At 50.5% G+C, this 24,811-nt stretch overlaps 5 protein-coding genes across 5 annotated transcripts; 2 read left to right on the plus strand and 3 right to left on the minus strand.

Annotated features, from left to right (window-relative positions):
- Window positions 1-9,240: 9,240 nt before the first annotated feature.
- Window positions 9,241-10,050, minus strand: B0H65DRAFT_73624 (uncharacterized protein). The gene has a single exon (XM_062831339.1). The coding sequence runs from the start codon at window positions 9,797-9,799 to the stop codon at window positions 9,293-9,295; it is 507 nt and encodes a 168-aa protein (XP_062687651.1). The 5' UTR covers window positions 9,800-10,050; the 3' UTR covers window positions 9,241-9,292.
- Window positions 10,051-13,192: 3,142 nt separating this feature from the next.
- B0H65DRAFT_73704 (XRCC4-like factor-domain-containing protein) lies at window positions 13,193-15,153 on the minus strand. Its single transcript, XM_062831342.1, has 3 exons — window positions 15,075-15,153; window positions 13,282-14,952; window positions 13,193-13,222 (listed from the first exon to the last, which is right to left on the minus strand). The coding sequence occupies exon 2, from the start codon at window positions 14,877-14,879 to the stop codon at window positions 13,341-13,343; it is 1,539 nt and encodes a 512-aa protein (XP_062687652.1). The 5' UTR covers window positions 14,880-14,952; window positions 15,075-15,153; the 3' UTR covers window positions 13,193-13,222; window positions 13,282-13,340.
- A 1,853-nt stretch (window positions 15,154-17,006) lies between these two features.
- B0H65DRAFT_454540 (uncharacterized protein) lies at window positions 17,007-18,929 on the plus strand. The gene is made up of 5 exons (XM_062826198.1): window positions 17,007-17,631; window positions 17,712-17,916; window positions 17,986-18,089; window positions 18,164-18,231; window positions 18,313-18,929. The coding sequence occupies exons 1-5, from the start codon at window positions 17,232-17,234 to the stop codon at window positions 18,454-18,456; spliced, it is 921 nt and encodes a 306-aa protein (XP_062687653.1). The 5' UTR covers window positions 17,007-17,231; the 3' UTR covers window positions 18,457-18,929.
- A 1,862-nt stretch (window positions 18,930-20,791) lies between these two features.
- On the plus strand, window positions 20,792-21,907 carry B0H65DRAFT_565694 (uncharacterized protein; the record flags this gene model as incomplete). Its single annotated transcript, XM_062830291.1, has 2 exons — window positions 20,792-20,932; window positions 21,047-21,907. 2 exons carry the CDS (start codon window positions 20,792-20,794, stop codon window positions 21,905-21,907), a joined length of 1,002 nt encoding a protein of 333 aa, XP_062687654.1.
- A 1,639-nt stretch (window positions 21,908-23,546) lies between these two features.
- Window positions 23,547-24,500, minus strand: B0H65DRAFT_565695 (uncharacterized protein; the record flags this gene model as incomplete). The annotated part of the gene is made up of 1 exon (XM_062830292.1): window positions 23,547-24,500. One exon carries the CDS (start codon window positions 24,498-24,500, stop codon window positions 23,547-23,549), a length of 954 nt encoding a protein of 317 aa, XP_062687655.1.
- Between the last annotated feature and the right edge of the window lie 311 nt (window positions 24,501-24,811).

The raw sequence follows: 24,811 nt of genomic DNA on the forward strand, positions 1-24,811 counted from the left end.
TTTAGCAAATTCTAAAATTTTGCGAAGTTAATTTTAATAATATATTTAATAGAGGGGTATAATTTAATATATAAAAGCCTCGCATTTAAATTAATATACTAATAATTTTTAAAAGAATAATAGCCTCTCTCGTATATTTTGTATACTATACCGTCACCCTTCTTACGCGGTTGAATTTTAGATTTATCTAACGGGAACTTTCTTTTCTTAATACTAAAACCCTTAGGCTTTTTATTCTTACCTTCGTAATAAGCGTCCTTATTTTTAATATAGTTATAATTTTTATTATTATATTTCTAATTATTGTATTCGATACTAAACGATTCGTTAGCGCTAAAAGTACTATAATAGATTCCTCTTTTTTTAGCGGCGACTGTATAACGGATAATATTAATACTATACCGTTTAAAATCCTTATAGACTTCTATATATTTAAAGGTATTAATGGCTATTTCTTTATTAAATTTCTAAGTGCTATTATACTACCCCGGGCAAACGATTTTAATGTATTAATAAAATTCGAATACTATGAATTAGCGATGAGAATCTCCCCAATTCCTTTATTCTAACTATTATTTATAATAGTAGATTAGGTTTACAATTAATTAATCTAATTCTTAGGTTTTTTCGTAAGGATAATGATAATTTTATAATATATTTTCTTTACTTTAATTTAATTATTAACCGCTTTATAATGTATTATTTATTTAAAGTTTTAATATTATTCGTTAGTATTATATTCCTTCCTTATAATTCTATTTTATAATTTATAATTAATTAACGATTTTATTTAGGTATGTATAGCTTTATTGCTAGCTACGAACTCCTTTTAATCCTTTTTATTATCGGAATAGAGGTTAACTTCTAATTTATAGAATTATTTATTAATAAAGTTGTCTTCGGTAATAAAAATATTAATTATAATCTCGTTTCGGTCGTAGTATTTAATAAGTTCTTTATAATTAATCCTATTTTTGTAAATAACGAATTAAATATTAATACTACTATCGAAACGTATAAATTCCGCCTTTATATTACTAATATAGGTCTATCACGGGGCGAGGCACTGTTGAGGGTAGGGTAAGATATACGTTGTTGTACAAAGGGGAGGAAAGGAAGGTGTGCGTGGAGGACTGGCTATATAGGCGGGAGCCCTGGTCAGACCAGTCCGTGCACGCGCACACGTGCAACTGCACGTGACTGCTGTGTATGTAGCTAGTGCGTGCATAGCTCTAGGCTATGGCACTAGCTCTGGGCATGGCACATAAGTCAGTCAGTGCAGTGCAAGAATGTTATAGGCTAGCCCTGTGATAAGGTCTTTACTTCCTTAATTAAGGAGTAATAATTAGGATAAAGCTATCTCGGTACGGAAAGTTTCTTAGTCTTTTCTTAAAGCTAATCCTTAAAGGTATTAAGGATATACTTCGACTAGAGTATAAGCTCCTATCGTAATTAATTATTGCCGTCTTTAAAGTAAACGACGTTTTCTTTCGTTTCGGTAGGCTTTAAAAGGGACATTGTAATTCGGTTATTATTTATTATTTAAATATATTAATCGTTATGTTAAAAGGTTGTATATTAGATTATTAATTAATAAATTTGCTAGTAATTAATTGATTCTATATATCTAACTCGAACGCTCTGGTATAGGGAGTTCTGGGGGTAACCCATATTTGCCAAGACCTGTTAAATCAGGTGGCTGGGACTCTGGCATCTAGCCCACATCTGGCCAGAATGCCACCCTAGAATCTGACAGATAGCGAACAGATGGAGTTAACGGGTTGTGCTGATGCCGGCTGATCCTCCTTTTCAGACATACCGTGCCGAAAACGCAGCGTCTCGGTACCGGGCCGTGTGGGAACTGTTTCTTCCCCCGTCACAACCGCACGTCAACAACGTCAGGTACCATTCTTGACGTTCTCACCTTCCCCTTTTGTCACATTGACCATCATCACTTCCCAGTGCTTCTTCGTAACGACTTCCTTCGCTGAAGTGGCTTGTTGTCTTTCTTCCCTCAACGTGTTCCCATTTTCCTTCTTCCTCTTCTTTCCTTCCATCTTCGACGGCCCGAGACAGAAAGAGCAGAGGAAACCGAACGGGCGCCTCTTGCGCGCGTCTACGCATCTTCCACATTTCCACCACATGTGTGACCATCACACGCCCAAATCTCGATTGTGGCTCGCAGCCTGCGAACGAACATCACTGGACGCCACAATCCCAAAAGAAAGGAAATGTGAGAGCTGAGTGAGTGTACCTCTGTGCCAAGGCCTGCCAGTAATGCCTGCAAGAAGGGGGTCGAGAAATCCGAGAGGGGGTGCAGAATTCGAAAACACCAGGAAACGCGCAAGACTCGTCGATATCACTGTGGCTTGACCACCGACACATGCAAAACGGTGCGTCGAAAATCTCCCATCCTTAACCTCATCTTCCTCCTCAACACTGTGATGTAAGCGCCAAGTCACAGCCTTGTCGAGTACCTGTGAGAATCACTGTCTCCCCCAAGCTTCAGGTGAACGCTATTTCGCGGCCAATAGCCCACCGCCTACCGAGAACCACCGTTTCATACTTCCATATCCGAAAGCGATAGCGACAATACACACCGTTCTGCTCGTCTGTACTGGAATTACCGATTCACCTTTTCGTCTTCACCGCCAGCCACGCCCACGAGACACACAAAACCGTTAAGGAGCGGCGCAGAGACCCTTTCGTGGCTTCGTTAGGTCCTTTGCTTAGAGTGTCTCTGATAGGGAAGATTAGCCTCGTTGGCCTGGTAGATGACTGGCAGACCGAGAATCCTTCGCTATTTCCGTCTCAGCAGAAGTGCCAGCCACCAGTGCTGGAGAGTGGATGAACAACATGGACATTACGGATCTCGATGTATTTCCCATCTTTCGTCCGGTGTTCAGTCTGGTCTCTCCTTCTCTGGCATCAAAAGGAACGGAACAGCCCGTTCGCCACCACGATGCTGAACCATTGAAGGTTGAAACCCCCGCATTCTGAAGACGAGGGGACATCATTCGGTGAGCAACAATGATCGTTCGTTCTAGCAGTTTTCCAAAGGTCCTTCCATCTCTTTTCTTTTGTCGATCTGCCGACTTCCGACTTCTCCCCACGGAGATCCTTTGAGAAAGCAATATTTCCTTCGTCACCGTACATGAGTCGAGTTTCAGGTGCTGTACGATGTCGACAGTGTATCGAACCTTCGAAAGGGTGTGATACATGCCATCGTCTTGCATCCTCGCACTTCATGCCACCTGAAGAGTCGTGTGGATTGGCAGTCATCGAGATGAAAGGCCTCCCACCGTCAGTATCGGGCTCTCAACCATGATGCCATGTCTGGACCATGACCAGCTGTACACTACAGCTTCAGCAAAGAATGCCGTAGCAATAATGACGATTTCACCGAGAATCTGGAGAATCTGGACCGCCCTTCCAGCCACAAGGCAATCTTGAAACATCTTGACACGAAGCATGGCAACCCTACCGCTGATCTGATGTGATCACCAAAACCGTTGACGACAGGTTCGCATTTTTTTGCGTTTTGCCATCTTCCAGCACCAGTTCCAGGTCCTCCGTAACATGGCATGGCAAGGTATAGCATGGTAAGTTCCGCCCGCGTCTCGTTGGCCTCGGCGGTCTCGTCCAACAAGCGCACTTTGCCGCCTATCCGCTTTCACGCCGCTTGCGCCGTAGAATTGCATACGCACAACTGGTACACCGTTTTCTTCATCAATCTTCTTGCAGTTCGTATTAAAATGGGGGATGCAAGCCACTGAAGCCTCTGACCCCTGATTCTTGCCTGGTTGTTAACCACTCCAACCATTCCAACATGAGTGCACCATAGGGTTAGAACTGGGGCTTGCTGGCTGCTGACTTCCGTAAGGAACAGAGAATATATGGCAGTGTATAGAATGGCTGGGACATACTCAAACGGATGAAACTGCCAGGAACAGGACAAAAATAGGACTCGATAACACCATCTCGAAGTTGAAGAAATGGTGTGGAGTGGTGTGTACGATACGGTACTGACTTGCTTTCTTCTCCGTTCACTTCGGTCATCGTGCGAACTGTCTCTGAGTTAATCTCAACGTAGAGGTATCCATGTGTCTGCCATTGTTGATCAGCCAGACCGGCGAACGCCACTGATCATGAAGAACGCCATACCTCTAGAGGTTGTGTCGCACAAGTCCGCCAAGCTCCGAGGTCCCAATCGGTGAATCCGTGAAACACACAGAACCTGCCTCTGCGTGCGTCAAGAAGAGGGAAACTTCGATCCGGCACTCTTCCGGCAGTCTGGAACCGAGCCTTGCTCAGTTCGCGGGTGGACGAATGAGCTCCTTGATGGCGGCTGGTTTGAACGCGCCATCTAGCTACAATCCTCTGAATATGGTGTTATTGGGGGTCTTCGCGTGCAAAGAAGTGACTGAGATGTGGGCAGGGCAGATGCCAGATCTGGAGTGCACTATTCTGAGTTGTTGTGAAGTGGTGTGCTATCAACGTTCAAACGTCGTTCAAACCTCGTGTTCACAAGGAGTGCAACACAGCTGCATCACCAGGAGAAGCAGCATAGAATCTGTGAGGCATCTGTGAGGCATAGCGCGATGCCCAAGAATAGAACTTGCCGTGCATTCTGTACCTTGTGGACCTGCATTAGAAGTGTTCCATGCAGGTGTACCTGACTGGCCAAGCAGTGTTAAGGCTGTTTCGAAACGGCCAAGACTACCGCCATGTGTTTTCAAGAGGGCCAAGATGCCCGGTTATGACGACTACGAGGAACGAAAATAGTGATGATGATGCTAGGATAAGCCAAAAGGGACCGTCTCGCATAGAAAGCTCTATCTTCAGACGTCGTATAGGCAGGCAACGACGAGATAGGATCGATACTTGACGCCATCAACGACCGTAACGAACATTCCACGGCGGTGCAGTGGGCCAGGCGGAAGACCACCGTATTTGCCAATATCTGCCAGGTGCGGTGCCTGTGGTTGCATGTTGAGACGATCATATGGCTTGTTGGCCTTCTCCCTTGATGTGAACACCGAACACAGAGCACTCAGCCTTGCAGGCCAAGTTTCGAGGCCTGCCTGAGGCTGGAATTCCCATTGGATGATAGGAGAGGGAAATGGGACAAGGAGAGCTCGCGTGGCCAGAAATGAGCCAATTGCCATGTTTGTCTGACTCTGATTCACGCATGCAGATTGGTTTCCGAACTGTCGGGTCGGCCCTTGGGTGCATTGTGTAGAGTGGAGGGAGAGTGGGAAGGATGAAGGAACGAGAGAGGAGGGCAAGGACAAGCGAGAGGGGGGGAGGACCAGTCTGGAATAGACAAGTCGTAGCGAGGTGCTAGTGAGGTTCAACAGAAAGTGGGCAGTGGTGCCGAGACACCCTGCTGAGCCACAGCAATACTTACGCCTACTTGACGGTTGTCGATAAGGCGGCCGCTAGTGACTGTGGTCCTTGACCAGGTGACAGTGCCTGTTTGTTGCGCTTCAGTTATCTGTTTCTGTCCCTCCCGAGTCACTTACGCGTGGGGTTTGGAGTGTGGCTTGTGCCCTCCCTCCCCCAGTCTTCAGCTTTTCTATCCTGTGTCCTTCATCTCCTCGGCAAGCCATTTCTCGCAGAATATGGTGCTCGTTGGTTGAGAATGACCGGTCTCTAGTAAGTAGTCTTGAGAGGCGTGGGCTTGCCGTCGATAGATTTGTCGTCAAGAGTGGAAATCGTGCCATCATGCCATTCCGTAAGCACAAGGCCTGGCAGGGATTGCACAGTCCAGCTGTCAGACTTGCTCTTATTGCCTGTCAGACCTGGGGAGAAGTCAAGGGATCCCAGTGACGCATGCTTGAAGCAAGGACCGAACTGTGAAAGAAACGGTGGAAATTCGTTGGGTGTGGGATATCAGTCTCGACTTCAAGGTCTGATACAACCGGTGATACAACCGGAGATACCCAAAGCCTGATTGACCGTGGAAGAAATTAGACAATGAACTGCCCCCAAAACGCAGGGCCAGAGCCAGACCGGAAATGGCCAAATTTATCGATCATGTTGAACTACGATCCGACTGCACCTCCACGAGATTGTGGATCGCCCATCATCTTCTTCAAAAACTGATCGGAGGTCGGGCCGGGTCCAGTGTCCGACTGTCGTTGGCATGTCCGCCGAGTCCCTATCGAGACGAAAATTTCCGATGTTGATCATCAATGAACGAAAAGGAAACCGGTGACTGCACCTTCATCCGTACCTTACTTAGCGTCAAGCCTTGCCCTGCTGTCCCCCAAGGGTGTCTCGGGACCGGGAACCGTAGTGTCAAGGACAGTGGGCGATACCCTATCGTTCAACTGCCTGTCTGCCTGCCTGCCGAGAGAGTAACCGCGAATATCTCTCCAGTCCCTGAACAGCGCTGAAATGCCAACGAGACCAGTGACAGCCACCGTGAGAGCACAAGATGCGGGGGAGGCTGAGCTCTTCCGTCCGGCACACGTGTTTCTGTCCTACCCCGTCTGTGATAGGTGCAAGTTATCATAGTTATGCCGCGAAGGGAGGGGATAGGCAAGAAAGTATAAAAACTGTTATTCTTTTCTTGTCCTGGTGACTCGCTATCCCGTCCGAGATTGGTCTGTTTAATCACCGTTAACGTAAACGTAAACGTGGGGGGGAAGGCAAAAGGGCCAGCCAACGGTGTAAGGCAGAGACTGTTTGGCCAATCACATGTGAACACTTATTGATTCCGGTCGAGTTGAACAGTTTCTTATTCGACTCCATGACCACCTTGTCAGCGTCGGTTTGTTGCGCGGATAGTCGTACACTGTCCTCCATGTTGAGACGTTGATATTGAAGGTATCTTGGCCTTCTGTATGTCTGACTTTTAGCTCTTCCACCCCCATGTTTCGTTTCGTTTCGTTTCGTTTCGTTTCGTTTCGTTTCGTTTCGTTTCGTTTCGTTTCGTTTCGTTTCGTTTCGTTTAGGTAGGTAGTTGTTGCTTGGGGGCTGGCTAGTTCGCGACCAATACGGCTTCTGGATGGTGTAGCACTGCGTCTTCGCTTGCTTTCTGCCCTAAAGCCAGCACATACGAAAAGATGGGATAATGGAGATCTCGGGTAGATCCCAAATCTCCAGTCTGACGCACTGAGACGCTGTATGTTTAGTTATCTCGATTGTGTGTCCCTCTCCCGATGAACTGCCCGATGGCCCAGTCTCTGAAGCCGAAACATGTTCGTTCCCCTTCCGACATTTCCACTGCTTTTGTCTGGCTGGGATAGCTAACCGGCAGCAGCCAGCAGCTGCAGCAGCAGGAGAGCCAGCTTCGTAAGTGGTGAAACACGCCTTACTCCTCCCTGTCTCTGTCGTCCATCCTCTACCGTGATCCGTGATCCGCTCCGAGACTGCAGAGGAGACGAGATTGCGAGACAATCTGCACCCGAGAACCGTCGGTTTGGGCCGAGAAGAGGAGGTTCGTGAGGAGAGTAGCGAATCGTCCCTGTGGTCCACTCCTGTCGTTAGTTCGAGGGGACTGAGAGGGACAAGTACTCGGTACTTACGGGCCTTAAGGACACACCCCTCCCTTGCTTTATCCGTAGCTGTGCACTGGGTACCTTGCCAATCGCTGCCAGACTGCCCAATGACGCTATACGGAGTGGACGACGACACCTCTTGGGGCCTGATCTTTTTCAGGATGCTGAGCCGGCATTCCAACTTCAACATTCTGACTGTGGCTTCGTCTACTCCACAATTTAAAACGCTTTACCCTTTTGAGCTTATCAGAAGCAGCCAAGACGGTCCGGTTCTTAGCGAGTAGAGTGTGGTGTAGCTGAAATATCGTCGGAATACTCCGTCTTTATACCTCGCCAAGGCGCTAATCATCAACCAATTAGAAGGCCTAAATTCAGGGAAGTTGAGCGTTAGAATAAGAAAATTGAAATACTCGTCGGTTAGGTGCACGCATTGGCCACCCTCTGGGGGCCAGCCATGTGGGGCCTCCCTTTGGGGGCCGCTTAGTCGGTTGGCTAGCTGCAAGCGAGACCCCGGTGGACTCCACACCTAACCGACGAGTAATAGGGGTGCTATCTTTTCAACTCAACTTTCCAATACATCCCCACCGACCCACATTAACCTGGCCCACCCCAAAGTCACTCGCCCTTGGAATGTCGAACTCAGCATCCCAAAAAAGATCATACCCTTGGGCAATGTCGTGCTGAAGGTGACTTCGGTACCTAGCAACTGTCGGTATCAGGGCAAGCTACACACGGGACCGAGTCCATACTGTGTACGAATCGCTGCTGAGGTGTCGGCGGCATCGGTGTCGGCTCCGCGTTGTTGAATTGAAGGTTGTTCGTGTGTGACCCTGGACGGTCCCTGCCTGCCTCGTAGATCGAAGGGAAGTGCCCAGGCGCTTCTTGCCCTGTTATGCCCTGTAAAATTGTTAGTGCATTGCTGTTGGTGGCGCGGGCCACCTGCGTCCCTTCCACCTTGCCTGCCGTCAACATTGCTTCTTCCACCTCCCACCGTCCACGACATCAACAATGTGACAGATTACCGCTACCACGCACTGGGCTGCGCATCCGGTCCGTTCAGTAGCTGTCAGACAGACATGATGAAAGACAGGTGAGTTGCTAAAAAAGGATTGACTTCTACCACTAGTCTGATAGTGTACCTGCGCCGTCTAGATAGCGTGTCCTGTCCGCTAACAGATTGAAAGCCGGTGAAGCAGACTACGAACATCTCGACATGCACTGCACACATCATACGGCTCGCAGAGCGCAGATAGTGGCAAAAATGCGTTTGTTGTTCGCTGGCCATTGGAGGCCTTGTCTGCCGTCGACCTTTCTTTGGGCGAAGGACCTGGGTGAAGGACCCGGTCCATTTAAACATGCCCGCCATACTGCCAGCGAAACAGCGACGGCGACAGTTACGGTACAGTCCTCGGTCCGGGTCCGTCTCAACCTAGTGTCCACTCCCGAGGCCCCGGTTCCGGTCTTCACTAGACGACACCTAAGACATCACGGAGATAATATCGCCGGAACGCCATCATTAAACCGTTGGCCGTCTTGTCTCTGCCCAACTCCGAGTCCGGGAAAGATTGTCGGTCTCTGTCAGCGCTGTTTCGCGGATGTTGAACCGACCGGTAGACTAACAGGAGCTCCTGTCATCCTTTCATTTCTTCTTTTTGCTGATCACGGGGAGGGGGATCACTAACACTCGAATAGTTGAGTAATTACTCTTCTCATCCCCCCATTCTGCAATCCCATTCTCCATGCACCTCTACACCCTCTTTTAGGTGCCCAATGTCTGAAAAGAGTTATCGTCTCTTTCTTCCTTTCTTTTCTCGTCTTTGGTCGTCAACCATCACCACTACAACAATACAAAAAATGATAGTGTAGTTGCACTCATCACCTATCCCAACACCACCATGACATCCGGGGAATCTGGAAAGCTTCCCTTTTCCCTGCCTGTCACTCACAACGCAGCTATTCCCGCTCGTCTTCGGGTGAAAGGTTCTGAGATTCGGCGGGCAATTCTCATAGCGCACCTTATAGCGCCAAAAGATCAGCCCATGGGCCCACCGAGGCGCTGAAACTAGCGGTCTTTTAGCTGCCTTTTGGAATTCCGGGCCGCTAGTCCTGCCTGTCATGTCACCTGTCCAATGTAGCTGTAGGTGATAGCGAGTTACCACTGCTTGGGCAGGCAGGGAGGTCAGCCCGCCAACGACGGTTTCCTCCAACCAACGAAACCAGCCGACGAAAGAAAAGCAAAGGCGAAAAAGGGAAAGAGAAACAAGGGAGTACTCGCCTGTCACTCTCGTCATTACAATGAGGGGAAAGCTGAACGCTCATTGCTCCGACCAAGTTTTTGGAAATTGGTGCTATCACATCCACCACATCTAGTTCTAATCGATCTAATCGCTCCCGAGATTGTGGATCCAGATTGGATCGTGTCTGAGTATTGAATGTAACCAGGTACTTGGGCCCAACTACACTACCAGACAGTAATGCTCTCCACTTCCTCCTGTGAACAACAGGAAAGAAAGAAAAAGATTACTTAGTGTTGTCCATCTCGTCTTCGCTCAGATACACACACACCAGTGCCTGTCATGGCGAGCTAGTTTCCTACAAAAGCGTGGCGTAGAGGGCAGCTTATACTAGCACTCCAGCCAATCCGGTTGCCAATGCTCGTTCGGGTGTTCTGTAGCGGGCCGATATGTCATCTGTCACTGTCAGACTGAGGGGAAGTCAGGGCAAGGCATCATCACCACCATTCCCATCTGACTACACACGTTCGCGATTCAGCATTTTTACTTTTGATGAAGATAGCCAGGCTGTCATAATTCTCTGATCCTAGTCAACTTGGGGCTTGCATTGGCACACTCTTTCATTGTCTAAGGAACAAATCATGAAGATGCTGTTTGAAGGCCTGAAAACTTGACCGCAAAACAAAAACTGAACAAAAGCCTTACATACGGGTGGAAGCCGGTGCAGTAGCATCATGCATCTTCCCCGTTCCGCCGTCCGTCAGCCATGATCCCGCTTTTCTTCGTCTGTGAAGGCTTTCTTCGCGCAGGCTGACTGACTGATGAATGATGGTGGCGTCAACGTGGGTGTAACATCGTAGCGTAAGGTCTCAGATGATCGTGATAATCCAAAAAAAAAAAAGTGGAAACGAAGCCGGTGAAGCACTGGATATCCACTACGCAAAAGAAGAAGCAAGCGTGAAATTTCCTCATCTGGAACTCTAAGCGACATTTTCCTACCACTTTACCCTTTCATCACGAGCCTGCTTCTCCACCACCTCGACGCTACGAACATTGCGTACATCCAGATGATGCACGACAATGGACAGTTGGTGATCTGTCAAGCCCTGATTCGCACACTCCTATCCAGCATCACGTCTCTACCCGGAATGGCGGACAAGAAGTGATAACCCCCGTCAACATCTTCAACGCAGCAACAAGACCCGAGCAGAACCAGACAGCCTTGGAGGAGTCTGGGTCTCTGCTGATCATGCCATATTTGACGCGCTATCGAAGGGGCGATCAAGATCAAGATGTGATATCTCTTTTAGCGCAAACGGGCGGCATCGCGGAAGCAGATCATCGGCGATAGGTATGTCTCCGAAGGGGACGCGGCGGGATGAACTTCCGCAGAGGAAATCGTAGTTTCTGTGGTTAGCTAGACATCGTTGGTGCTGACTGGATGGCACTTGGAGCCTGAAGTCGTCACCAGGGATGCCCAGCTAAGCATACACCCGAAACTGATAGCAAGAATTTGCCGGGAATAGCGCCTTGCGCAGCTCAGTGAGCATGGAAACACAAGTCCGATAATGATGAGGAGAAAACCTCAGCACACTCTAAGACAAACCTACGCGCACTCTAAGCTTCAACAAGTGACTCACATTATTCCAGCCACAACGCTCAGAGTGCCATAAGACTTGGTAAATGTAAAGCAATAGGGTATAACTACTCAACTAACGTTTTTTTCTACTCATTTCTACTCTTCGGTGGCCGTTAACTCTGTAGTTGCATTCGCGGCGCCGGCGTTTGCAACTGGGATAACAACACGGCCACAACAGTGACAACACATCCACCAGATAAGCTACAAAAGCTGTTTTGGTCTCAAAAGGTGAGGTTTGAGCTCAAAGTACTGTAAAAATTACTTTTAGAATATAGAGCCGAAGAATGGTTAAAAAAACATCGTATAGAGCCGGGACTTAGGGTGCGCGTAGGTTTATTTTGGAGTGTGCTGAGGTTTTCTCATGATGAGGGGAAGGTGCCAGTCTAGCGAGGGCATCGGCACCCACGGACATATCCTGCACGATAGTCTCATCGCACGGGAAGAGACGAAGCACATCTACTCGTCTGAGCCTGGGGTCTGAAAGCGCGTTTCGAGCCCATACAAGTAATGTAGCATAGGCCACAGACGTTGAGTTTGACAGTTGGCGTCATGATTGGAGTGGTGAGCCATGTGTCTACCTAGCCTCGCTCGTGTGCATGTATCAGTCATAGCACTCGCCATGGCCAAGACTCCGAGCCTCATCTCAAAGACTCCCAGGCCCAAGGTTGCCCAAGGCTATCACTCCCAATCCACAGCCTCGCCCAGAATGTACACAGAGTGACCGATGACGGACCTTCCACAAGTGCAACTGAAATGATCGAGACATTGAGCATGTGATATCTCGTGAATCTTCCTGAAACACATCGATCTTCGTATTCGCATCCATCGTAGAACTGTAACAGACGGAGATATTATACCCGAGTGCTCGTGGCTTGTCTGACCGTCCGTTGCGGCTCAACAAGGGCAGACGGTCTGGATGACGAGGCTGCGCCTGTAGCTCGTGAATTATAATGCCGAACACTACCATGGGACCCTCCATACACCCTTCAAGCCAGTGCGGCTGCCAAGATGCCGCTCTCTGCCCACGTCCATGCCGTATCATCAGTTTCTTCTCTTTCCCGGCCGTATGTAATGGTCTCACTGTCAGGGCAGGCTGCTAGAGACACCGCGTCATGAATGTAACCAACGTCCCAACGGCACCAATACGCCGCGGTCCATGCTCCCACCTTTCATAGAAAATCCCCGGTCTTCTTGTGCTACTGGTCCTATCACGCTCGGTTCAGTTCCAGACCCGTGTCGGTACTACAACACTTTTGTCACCTGTCACAGAAGACCCGCAGGATGCAAAGAAGGCTTGAAAATGCATGGTACATTGATGCTGACGACTCCGCGGGATTGACAGAAGGGACACTGGGACGCTTGGACGGGAAGGAGCAGGTGGTGTGTGACAGGTATGCTCGGGGATCTCGTCGTGTGGCCGGCGCTGACTGGTACCGAGGAGTTCCGTGTCTTTAAAACCGGTGCCACGGAATGGTTCTTTGGCCCGTCCCGAGTTCTAGCAACTCCGTAAGCGCGGTACCGCTATCAGCAAAAATATGGCTCGGTAGCGATAACTCAATGGATTACAGCCCTCCTAGACTCGACCGTGAGAGACGGAGATGGTTAGTCTCACAAGTCTGCAAGATGCCGGGCGGAAATGACATGTCATCATCCAGAACCATGAAAGAAGAGGTTGTGGTGTTGTTCCAAATGCATCGTATCCGAGATCCTCCAGCGGACTGATCTTCCGTGTGTGACAGGTGTGTCTTTATATCCAGCAGTGCCAGCATCTCACGGCCGGCGGGAGACCTGGACGTCTACCTACGCGACTTTACGTACGCATATGTGGAAAGCGATCCTGTCTAGTTGACCAGGTATGTTAGGTGATCCAGGAATGGTTGTTTTGGCAAACTTTGCTTACAGCGGTGATATTCACGTTGGGAGAAGAGAAAAACAAGTGAGGGCGCCTCTCTGTCACCATCAGAACCTGCGTTTCTTCTTGGCCGGCCCCACGGCAGCTTTCTTCTCCAGCTCCTTCTGCAGCTCGGCTCGCTTCCGATCTGCTCGCTCCTCGGACGTTTCCCGTGGCTTGGGGGCCGCGCTAGGGCTCTTGCTTCTACCGCGACTGATAACCCTGCTGTCTGGCTTTGGAGACGGTGCTTTTCCAATCGTTCCCAGCTTGTGTCTCTTCGGCTGAGAAGCAGGGGGCGAAGATGGCGATCGTTCAGGTTCAGGTTCAGGTTCAGGCTCTTTCTGCTTCGCTTTACCGCCTATACCCCCTATGCGACCAAGTCCCCCCTTTTTGGGCGCAGGCTTGGACGAGGGAGGAGAAGGGGACGCGTCTTCCTCTGCTTCTGAAGCTGTTTCTGAGGCCATACCATTGTCCTCCTCGGGTATTGCTGGCGACGGTGAGCGGCTAGGCGGTCGCTTCCGGCCGCCAAGAGCGCCCAGTCGACGAGCCGGCGTGCTCTTCGGTGAGGCCCTGGTAGAACGAGGAGGTGGGCTCTGGGTCATCTGCACATCCTCGGCCTCGCCGTCCGATGTGGTGTCGTCATCGTCAATGACTGTCTGACGCGTGGCGGTACCACGTCTCTTGTTCGCTGATCTGAGCCCAGGCGGCGTGGCTTGGACTTGGAAGTCGTCATCATCATCCCCTTTCGTTGGTGGTTCTGGCGGTGGAGGCGTCTGTGTTTCTCTCTTTGACCGTTCAGCGAGGACAACCTTTCTCCCTCTGCCGAGTTCGGTCCACCAGGTGTCTAGCATGGTTGATGCTTCAAACTCCATTTCCGGGTTGTGCTTGAGGCCGGTTTCGCGAAAGACGGTGTCAAGGAGCGCAAGGATGTCCGTTGATCTGGTGGCTTCTTGCACTCCATCTTTTCTGAAGTCTGCTTCGACAAAGGGCGCGAGACCCTTGATCTTGCCTTCTGCTTCCTTCCTCTTGACTTTGCGTTTGCCTAACAGTTTGTTGAAGATGTGCTCGAGCCCCATACCGTTGGACTCCAGCTTGTCTACAAGTCTGTTAATAACGGCGTCCTTGTCTCGAATGGTGGTAATGAGATGATCGATCTCTCGTGCTCGAGCTTCGTGCGATTGGATCAGCGGCAACACGAGTTCCGTCGCAAGCGTAGAGGCAGGGCACTTTTTCAAGTACAGTGGCCACTTCAATGGCTTGAAAGGCTCGGGGAGAATGCAAGTAATATGAACCTCAATGAAATCGTCTTTGCCCTTGCTGAGAGTCAGAAACGTGTTGGGATGCTCTGGATCGTCAATGTCGAAGGCAGCTCGGATCCAATCAAGCAACCTCTGCAAGTTATCATTGCCGTCTGTTGGGTCAATACTGGTGTCCTCAGCCGATGCTCTTCCCATAATGGGTCTCCTCTCCATGTTCTCCATCCAGACGTTGGCAAGATCGGTCAGGTGTACCTTGTATGACTGGGCCGTGAAGTCGGTGGCAACCAAAAGGTTGGGTATGCCCGGGACGGCGACCGGAAGCGGCCTCCATGGCGGAGAGTTCGACATATTGGATAGCTGGCCAATGATCGGAATCGAATCGCAGACGGAGACGGTCGGGGCTGTTCAGAGTGTCCGGGTGCTGGGTGAAGCATGAGTTAGACAGGAACGGGAGAACATCGCAGCAAAGACATGCCAGGGTCAGTGGAACGGACGCACTAGGTGCTTTGATGAGGCTCCGGAGGGTATGCTAAGACAACCTACCTGATGCTGTGGAATGAGAAGCAGCTGTATCAGTACTTGGTTGTAACACGGCGTGAGTTCGATAGCGTGTTGAGCCTCTTAACGCCTAGGCGGCGAGATACGCGGTGGCTTCGGTCCCTTGCGGTACTCTTGACAACAGCTGCGGGGCGTCGTAGGAGAATGTGGTGATAACTAGGCGCAGTATGTTGGTCTGTCTGTCAAGGCAGCTTCATTAGCCAAAGTGAACCCAGCCATGACGTATCTGGTCATAAGGAGGGCCTAGGCCATCCATTTGGGATCAGCCTTTTGATTTGGAATCTTTATCGTACGCTGTATCACAGTCTCACAGTCTCACAGTCATACCATCCATGTGGGAGCTCCTGGTATCGTCCTTGGGGCCCAGAAGAGCCTCTTGTATAGGAAATGAGGCGGGCGAAGTGTTGCAGAGTGTCAATGGTACCACTTGGTGTCTTCTTGGCTGTCCACCGTTGCGAACAAGGCTGAGCGATCCAGTTCTAATCGGAAGCCGTCAGGACTCTGGGACGAAAGATGCCTGGTATATTGAACGGGAGCTCACCTCTGGGAAAGATCGGGCCGGAATAGCGAGGAGCCTCAAGCGCGCGGGTGTCGGCCGACAAGACGATGCAATGCCGGGACTTGGGTTGTCTGTGTCACGGTGCACAGCGAGAAGGGCAGATGTAGCGACCTTTGGTGCCGCACTGTCCTGATTGTCGTGGAAGGGTGAGATTAGTCGTGAGGTTGAGCCTCTCGTCGTCGTGGTGTTGGTTCGGCCCCTCAGTGGCAGCAATCGAGTCGCCCAGATCCAAGCTGACCGGAGCCGTCGTGACCAAGGCTGAAAAGGGTTTCCCCAATGGAGAGCTTCACTGCAGTGACAGGGCGGCGTCAGAAGTTCCGTTTGTCAAAGGCTCCTTCCTGCTCTTTGGATCCGATTCGCGATTGTGATGTCAAGAACAGGAAGGAACGTTGAGAGTCCGTGCACGGTGGCTGCTTGCATGCAGGCAGCAGTGCTTCACCGTCCGTCTTCTCACCTAGGTGTACAAGGCCACTAACGACCCGGGCCATGAACGGTCAACCCCCCTGCAAAGGCGTAAAGTATTCAGTAGGCCTTTCCACTACATACTTGTAAATGAATTTAATCTCTTATTTAAGTTGCCCTCCATAAATTCCAGTGTTAACATGGAAAAGCAGTGAGACTGAGAATTTGTTGTCCTGCCGCTAACGTCGCCACGCTTAAGGCCCCGCGAAATCTGTTAGTCCCTAAACAGACGAGATGCATGACAACGGGGAACGATTGGAACAACCTAGCACTACTCCTTTATTCTGGTGTTCAAATGTCACTTTCCATTGAAAATCTGCTGCATATCAAGTTGCGAGCACATTACCTTGATGAGGCGAAAAGTGTATTGGCCCGGAGAGTGTACATGAGCAAAGAATGTCCTATGCCCTATGTCCCGGGTCCGACAGCCCGGATCGGAGATGTGGATCCCGGTGAGGCCCGGATATATGGGGCTAGACCGTCAGGGTCACCGGAGACCTACCTTTAGACAACGACCTTCTAATCCCATTTGTCACGTGGTGTAGAGTACGATCATCGATGGGGTAGGAGTGGATGGTGTCGATATAGTTGCAAATTATTCACTGGAGACAAGCAATGCATTGTTGCTTTGTTCTCTGCTCAGTGATCTGGTTCTTGGCGTGGTGTCTTCTTTCACAGGCATGAACGAGGGCCACGGAGAGGCATCTAGACATCATGATTTCGGTCTAAATACTTGCGAGAGCTAGGTAATGCTTTTTGGGACCATTGTGTATCAAAGGTGGACGAATGGAAGTCTGATCTCGCTTTGTTCTTTCCGAGCAGGTGGGTTGAGGTGCCTGGGCACTCACTGCACGAGTTCCTTGGCGCGGGGGTTGCAACTTGCAAACCAAACACGTGCTTTCGTGAGTTGGTCGCGATTACAAGTAACTCTGTTCTTTCCAACTGCGACTTTCTTTTTTTGCGTCTTGGAGGGGCGACGCGTCACGGTCCCCTGCGGTGCCGTACATAACTTACTTGGAACCCCCGCATCGTTGATCTCTACTTTGACATCTTCACCAACCGCACCGGTTTGCACCCAGGATCGCATCAGCAGAACAACACGCGAAATTCATCACCCAGTCATGGCCATCTTGAGCTGCTTTCCCGGGCTCAAGGCCAACGTTAGGGTCGGCGGTGAGCTAGCAAAGGAGTATGATGCACCGCCTGAAGAGGTCGAGGCGCGCTCGAAAACGTTCGAATTTCATAAGCTGCGCTCAAGGGTCGGCGAGGGAACACCTTACTCATTGAGCTACATCGAAGCGAAGCCGGGCGAGTCCTTCGAATTTGTCATCGACACCAGGAGCATCAAGCTTGAGCGTAGTGAAAAGCCTCAGAAGTTCCAAGTGACTGCCGTTCTGGACGGATTCAGGGCGCATCCGAAACTGTTCAGCAGCGAAGTTTTCACGTTCAGTAAATGTCTTACTGGCAGCCCCAAGACTGACTTTTCAGAGACAACGTTCAACTTTGCTGCTCTCGAAATTTGTAGGGTCATCCTCGCTGAATTATTTCCAGTGGGATAATGTTCTCCATTATGCCTTGTCGCTGACAGATTGACATTGCAGTGGAAAAGCCGGTGCCGGAGAAGGACATCAAGAAGCAGATCGAAGAGGCCAATAACTACGGCACACTCCTTATCAAACTCGATCTGATCCATACCAAACCAGGATCGCCGCAACCAATCAACTTTGACCTCGCTACACCCAAGCCGCCTGTTCTGGAGGTGGCCGAGAAGATTTTGAAAGGAAAAGCAGTGGACAGCAAAACCACGTAAGCGGCCAAAATATACCGAAGGAGTCAGTAGCATTACTGGCAAGCTCATTACTTACACGCGTCTAGTTTCCAGTCACAGCGGATCTATGTACCCTCCTTCGTTGGCATCGACTACGCCGATAGCAAGCGGCGGCCCTTTGCAATTTTTGAGTTCCGATACCGAACAATGGGTGAGTAACAAGTCGGGCCGCAGCACCCCAACACCGCAGGTATCAAAAGAACCTTTGCTCACGGAACATTACAGAGGGCCTTATCCGAGAGTTTATTGTGCCCCGGCCCGAAGAAGTTATCGATGTCGAGGAGGAGTACATGGTACGCATCGCCCTTGCGTTCTCAAGATCTACTGTCCCAAACCAAAACACGCTGGGCTAACTGCTGGATGTTTTGTGACAGCGTATCAAGCATATCAAGCCCGAAATTGCCGTCGAAGCCCGTGGTATCAAGAGAGAGCCCATGGACGCAGCTCTGTTTGCTGCCCGCTACAAACAGCGCCGGTTGGAAGACGGCAAGGTCGAGATCGATCTGACAGACGACTAAGGTTTACACTACACATGTGTCGGTATTCGTCAAGCTGGTTCAACCAATGTTTCTTTTTCTGAGGAGGACTTTTTGCGCTGTCATTCAACGTACAGAGGGGCCAAAAAGGCACGGAGCGAGGAGCAAAAGGCGTCACGGGGGTTGACTGCTGGTCTTGTTATTGCGATTGTTGGGGAGTGGCACTTGTTTCCAACTATGAAGACGAGAGAGGCAGAATCTGCTGTTTGTCCAATGACTTTCTAGCAACTGTATTTGGGATCCCAAGAACTAGGTAGTTCCCGCTTTTTCGGTTTACTCGGTTCGCCAGTACAGGTGATATTGGGCATCATCTTTCCGCACCCTAACTGACTTCCCATATAACTGTAGCTCCTTCTCTTGTGCATATCATGCTTTGTTCGAAGATCGGTCAATAACAGCAAAGCGAAGCGGGAGAAAGTATTCGTTGAACAGCGCTAGGGGATCGAGAGTCGCGCGGGTGTACGATTCCATTGCTTCGATGAAATCGGATACGTATGAGCTCGTGGCGCTGAAGGCATTGGTATGGGATGAAGGGAACGGCCTTGTATATAGACTTGTGGACTCGTAGTTCTTGCTCGTGAGCATCGGTAGATCGGTAGGAGACTCGCAATCTCGTGGTGTCGAGGTATTGGGGTATGTAGAGCGCATGGTGGACGGCGGCATTGTCGCGGTTGATACTCGAGGGCAGCAGGAAATTTGAACAGTCGCGAGGTTGGATATTGGGTATTGCTCCTGTTAAAAGCGAGTATTGTTAGCTTGTTGTCTCGCCTGAAGTGGTGTGGGAGGCCGAGGGAAGTGGCCGAAACGAAGAGAGGGTACTTGGACACTCGTTCATAATTCGGCAACGAGGCGTCGTGTGGAAGATCTAAACCACAATTGTGATAAAAGCGGGAGCTTAAGATGCCAGACCCTTCAATGAAAGGCAGAACTGTGGTATGGACGAGACGTGGATGTTCCCCATTCCCGTCAATTTCGCTGTGTAGGCAAAGTTTCGTTGTCGGTCCCACTTTCCTTCCCGGGGACCAGGCGGGGAGGAGACCTTGATGGCTGCGCGTCTGGCGCGTCTGCATCCCGTTTGTTGCCTTGCCAGCCAAAGCACGTCCAGCGTGTCCTGGGATGTGCAATGTCGCGCCTTGTGTCAATCTATTCCAGTCAGATCTATCTGGGTGCGCGATGCTGACAAGAGAAACCAACGATGTTCCACCTCTCGTCGCTGAGGGAACGAATAACCACGAGCACCGGTCGGGCTATCGCTTCCATCACTCGCCATCATCCTGTACCCGTCCAGGTCTGCAGCCCTTTTCTGGCACTCGAATGCCACAAGCGCTGATAGCGATAAGGAAAGGGGAAAGGACGGGAACGGACGCGAAACGCGTGTGAAAGACAGGAGCTGGGTCAGTACGTATTGATGGTGTACGCGTTCGGTCCTGGCCGCCCTTTCCTGGTTGCTCTTGCCTTCTTTGCTTGTCGTTCCGAGTCAGCTTTCGTCCAGGCAGCCTTCGCGCAGCCTCCAGCCTGCAGCGTTGCCTTGTCATCCACTCCTCCCTGACACAGCACCATCGTCTCTGACTTTAAGCTGCCATCCAATATGCCATGGTCAGCAGTCACGATGTCTTTCACTTTGGGGAAACACCCGACAGCAATAAAAACCGCAACAACTGCTACGGGATCCACAAACGCCGGAGAAAGCTCCCTCTGTCGTGGCCCCCGCCGCGCCGACGACCCCTTCCGGAACGATGGGCACACGGCCATACGCCTAATGCGCACATAAGTTTTCAGAGTCATCAATCCCAATGGACCCCTTGTTGGTCAAGAGCGACTGTGATGAACGGAGATCTGGGGCAATAGTTGCCCATCTGCTTTTCTTCCGCTTGCTAACTTTGATTCTAACAGACTTCCCGGTTGTTGACGATGCAGCGTATCCTCCTTCGTTCAGACGAGACCACAGGTGGCAACCACGAACAGACAATGATAATCCATGCCACATCCACCAGGTTCCGCGGCTCCCTGGGCCCGAGCTTCCCTACATACTCGGCTCGCTATATAAGGTAGCGTTGACCTTCGTGTCGCTCCTTGCCATTTGACCTAGTTGCGGGACAAGATCACTTGAGTTGCGCAAAATATGGGAGGACTCGCCTTAAGCAAGGAATAAATTTCTGGAAACGACGCGCGGTTTTCCTTTTCCAACTCCGCTCCCGTGACAAAACCACATCAACCATCCTTCCAACTCTTCAAGCTGGTCTATTATCCCGTCATTCAAGCTACATAGCTTCGCCTCTTCGAGTAACGATCACCACGAAAAGCATATCCAATTCTGATGGCGCCGAACTTCCAGAAGCAGATTGAAGCCCTCCAACATCAAATCGAACATTCTAGCAAAGCCCACATTTCAGAGCTTGGGAAGATTCAAAGCCAGGCTGCAATGTTCCAGGAGGAGATTGAATCTTTGCGGCAGCAGGTCCAAGATGCCAATGCTGCTCGCGAAAAGGCAATGAAAGTTAAAAATCCTGCTTCTCGACTTTTGCAGGCCATACCTATCCGGCAGGCCGTGGACGACAAGTCTCGGCCACAGATATCATTCGCACAGTTCTGCAACTTTTTCGCATCCGGTCCTCAACTCCCCGAAGAAGACTGGTACGCAATTGTCCCTCACCTCACCACTCAGAAACCGTCAACATCTTGCGAACTTCCTCTGCCCACCGAGTTCTGGGAGGTTAGTGACACCTGGGGTCCTGAACGAGCAAGTTATCCCTCGGTCGCTTCCGACGGGGTGCTGGAATCATGCTTGGGTCTCTATGCCGTCTTGAAAGATTCTTCCCGTCAGGATTGTGACTGGCGGAACATGGCCCTCTTGTCCGTGCGTCAGTTGATGAAGGAGATGCTCAGCAGGGGCATCGTCTACAAGGGGCTTATTTCTCTGATTGCCAACATGGTCATCGGGCTCGTCGAGACGAAAAAGCTGCAGAAGGACGATCCCTTGCTGTTCGCTATTTGGCAAGTCGTTGCCTGTGCGGACGAGATGCTGACCAATTTGTTGTCCTCGGAAAGAAGGGCGTTCAGGGATATTCTTACCGGAGCCTGGTCCGATATTTCTCGTTCCATCATGTTTCACACACAAACAGAGGATCACAAGGACATTCGCCCTTTCGACCTTGTTCTACAGGCATCACTCAAGCCAGGCCGCATCTATTACCACACCTCCAAGGTTGGAGTAGTTGTGAATAGGGATATGGATAGCAATCAGCGGCGGTACATTGTGCTTGACTTTGATACCAGGAGACTCCGTGTCGTGGAGGGGGAAAGATGGGATGTGAAGGATACTGGGACTCTGGTTGATGTTAAACTCCTTGGAAATGATGCAGGGACTGGTTACTGCTTTGAGATTGACAGACAATCGTGGGAGCTATTGATATCAGATACGCTGGACGGTTAAATACTTATATTCTTCTTCAAGTCAAGATGGTTTACTCCCCACTTCTGGAGCTGTCGGTCATGCACAAATAGGTAATAGACAACACATATAGTACCTTTAGCCCAATGTCAATGGACAACGCCTAGAAATGCAAGTAGTCTACTCTCAAGTCCCAGACGGACCGGAAAACACTTTGGCTAGCATAGGTAGCCTGTCAGGCCAGCACTTGATGCCGTTTATGCTTCGCTCTCCCAGGTATGACCCGATATTCAAATCCCGGATGAGGTCATAAGCAAGGCTAAGATCTTGGCATGGCCGATTAACGAAAGCGGTGGTGATGCTCTCGCTCACTTCGTAAAGGGCAAAGTCAAAGAAATCTTGCAATTCTGGGAGTATCGCACAGACGGGTGTCTTCCCATACATTGGGGACTTTTTGCGCCGACAGTATACAGACGGGTCCTGTCCGGCTACGTTGGCATCGTCAGCTCAAGTTACCCTGGAAACGTTGATGCGTGCAGCCTTGTAAGTGTTGTGGGGCCAACCGAGCATCCCTGCACCTTGTCAGCCTTACGACGGGTTAATTTTGCTGTAGCGCCTGCAGGCTCCTGCAAGGCACTGATAGCCGCTAAACTCCAGGGCTATTAATGCCGCTTCAGTGGGCTGGTCCTGCCCCTCTGCAAATGACGGGAAATGAACGCAAGGCTTGACCCACCCGTCAACAAATCGAACCCGACCTCCCGCCTCTTTCAATGTTCCACGCAACCGAGAGCAACCAAGTCGCTAGGGAACAGGAGTCGACCAACACAACCGAGATATCAACGTCCGCACATCAGTGAGTCCAACCTAACGGCCTGACCTGGGTATTTCGGAAGAGACTGGAGAGATGGGAAGCTGACGTTCGACCACACAGGCAGGGAACCATCGGGCTCACGCACCGAACTCGAGGCATGTAGCGACCGATCGAGCGACCGACCGAAATCCAAACCCACCCAGACACCTAGACAGGCGTACCGGTTCGCGACATAGAGTCCACTTTACCGTCTTCTGTCCAATCAAGGCAGCGAGCTTGCCGATTTGCGCTCGTGCTGGACAACTTTAGGCCCATCTGCTCAATCTCGCCCGCGATTCTGCCAACAGGCCTTCCGAGGATCACAATTCGCCCCGATGTCCAGCGTTGGGCTCGAGACAGGATTGACGATAAGCACAGTCTAGGGCCTGTTACATGACGAATACTGATATACCCGCTGTTTCGTCTCTCAGCCGGACATTCCCTCCCTCGATGGATCTATACCTTGGAACAAAGTTGCAAAAACGAGAAGCTTCTCTTCAAACATCTGCTACTATCAAGAAGACCGAGACTCCGGCGTTTGAAGCCGCGGCGATTCTTACAAGGGAAAGGGCATGACACAAGAACTGGACACTTGACTGACGTCCTTTTTGGCAAGCTATTTGCTTCAAAACAGCCCGCGCTGAATGCAAGACCTGTTGCCGCATTGATAACTCGGCTCAATGACTAGCATTACTTTCCGCGGCTATAGTTGTGGGCGCTTCGTTTGGTCTAACGAAATAGGTACTCCGAATGTACCTCGGAAAGAGAGCATAAACCCTTCCGTCGTTTCTCGACCCAAACTGTCCGGCCACAACCTCTAACCTGAAAACATCAACTCACACTGGGTCCAAAGGGCGGCACAGCTACCTCCGGCTCCGGCTCAGCATACACTTCCGTCTTTCGCAACTCCTTCAAATTCCTCATAATTACCGCCCTCTCGTTCGTCTTCGGATCCCTATACCTATTTCCATGCCTATGCATCGCCCTAACACTCAAAGCACACTCCTTCGTAATAGGATACAGCCCATCCTTCATGTAACCACTCATCAAGGTCTCCCCAGTCCGTCCCAATACAATATCCGGCCATGACTGATTGGTAGTACGAAAAGGTGGGAGTCCGCTCCGGGAGGCAACGAAGATGTTGAAGTCCTGTAGGAGACGTTGGAGGTAGCTGTGCGTAGGGCGTGCTAGACAGTCGTCAAACGAATGGGAGAGAGTATTGCAGAGCGGGCAGCCCAGAATGTCCCCGTGACTGGAGGAGAAGCTGCAGTAGAGGAGTGGGTGACTTTTGGCATCGTCGAGACGGTGGCATTCGACGCACCAGGCGCAGGAAGGGCCGTCGTAGGGCGTGGGCTGGGAAGGATGGGAGGAGCTGAATGATCCAGAGGTAGGGACACGCGCAGGTGAGAGAAACCCTGTCTGAAATGTTGTAAGTTGTTGGTAGATGTTTAATTTTCTTTCTAGTTGCTTCATGCGCTCCTCAAGGTAGGCTGGAGGGCCGACGTCTAGGATGTAGGAGGGCAAGGACAAGGGATGACCTATGGTCGCCGTGAAGGTGGCGCCGGGTACTCGTTTGGTGAGGAAGTCGACAAGTTTACTAGCTTGAACGGGATCACAGTCCACCAATGCTACGATGTCGTCAGGAAGTCCCGCGTTGGTGAGGATGTCCCGCATATGTTGACGTTGCGCCTCTCTGTTGCGGTTGGATTGTTCAAAGTCGCCGGCGCGACTGTGACCTTCGCCACGGCCGTTGCCATCGCTACCGATGTCAGATGCAGAGTCCATCGTTGTACCTGGTAGCTTGCATGAAAGACCTTGTTGTGTCGGTTGGTACCTCTATGGTTTGATGGAACAGAGTAATAGAGAGGTGAGAAAAGAGTTCGGGAGAATTATGTGTGCGGAAAAAATAGTACGATCACAAGGGAAAAGGGCGGGGTGTACTGGCAGATAAACTCGAACTCAAAATGACTGTTTGCTCATGTGAGAGCACACCTAAGATTAGATAACGGGCAAGGCTCACATACCTCTAGTGTTGGAGGCCGGGGTGGAGAGGAGACAATAGAGAGGGCAGTAACGAAATAGGAGAAACGGAAAAC

The sequence above is a fragment of the Neurospora tetraspora genome (assembly GCF_033439725.1).
Source record: "Neurospora tetraspora strain CBS 560.94 chromosome Unknown B0H65scaffold_1, whole genome shotgun sequence".
Lineage (NCBI taxonomy): Eukaryota > Fungi > Ascomycota > Sordariomycetes > Sordariales > Sordariaceae > Neurospora > Neurospora tetraspora.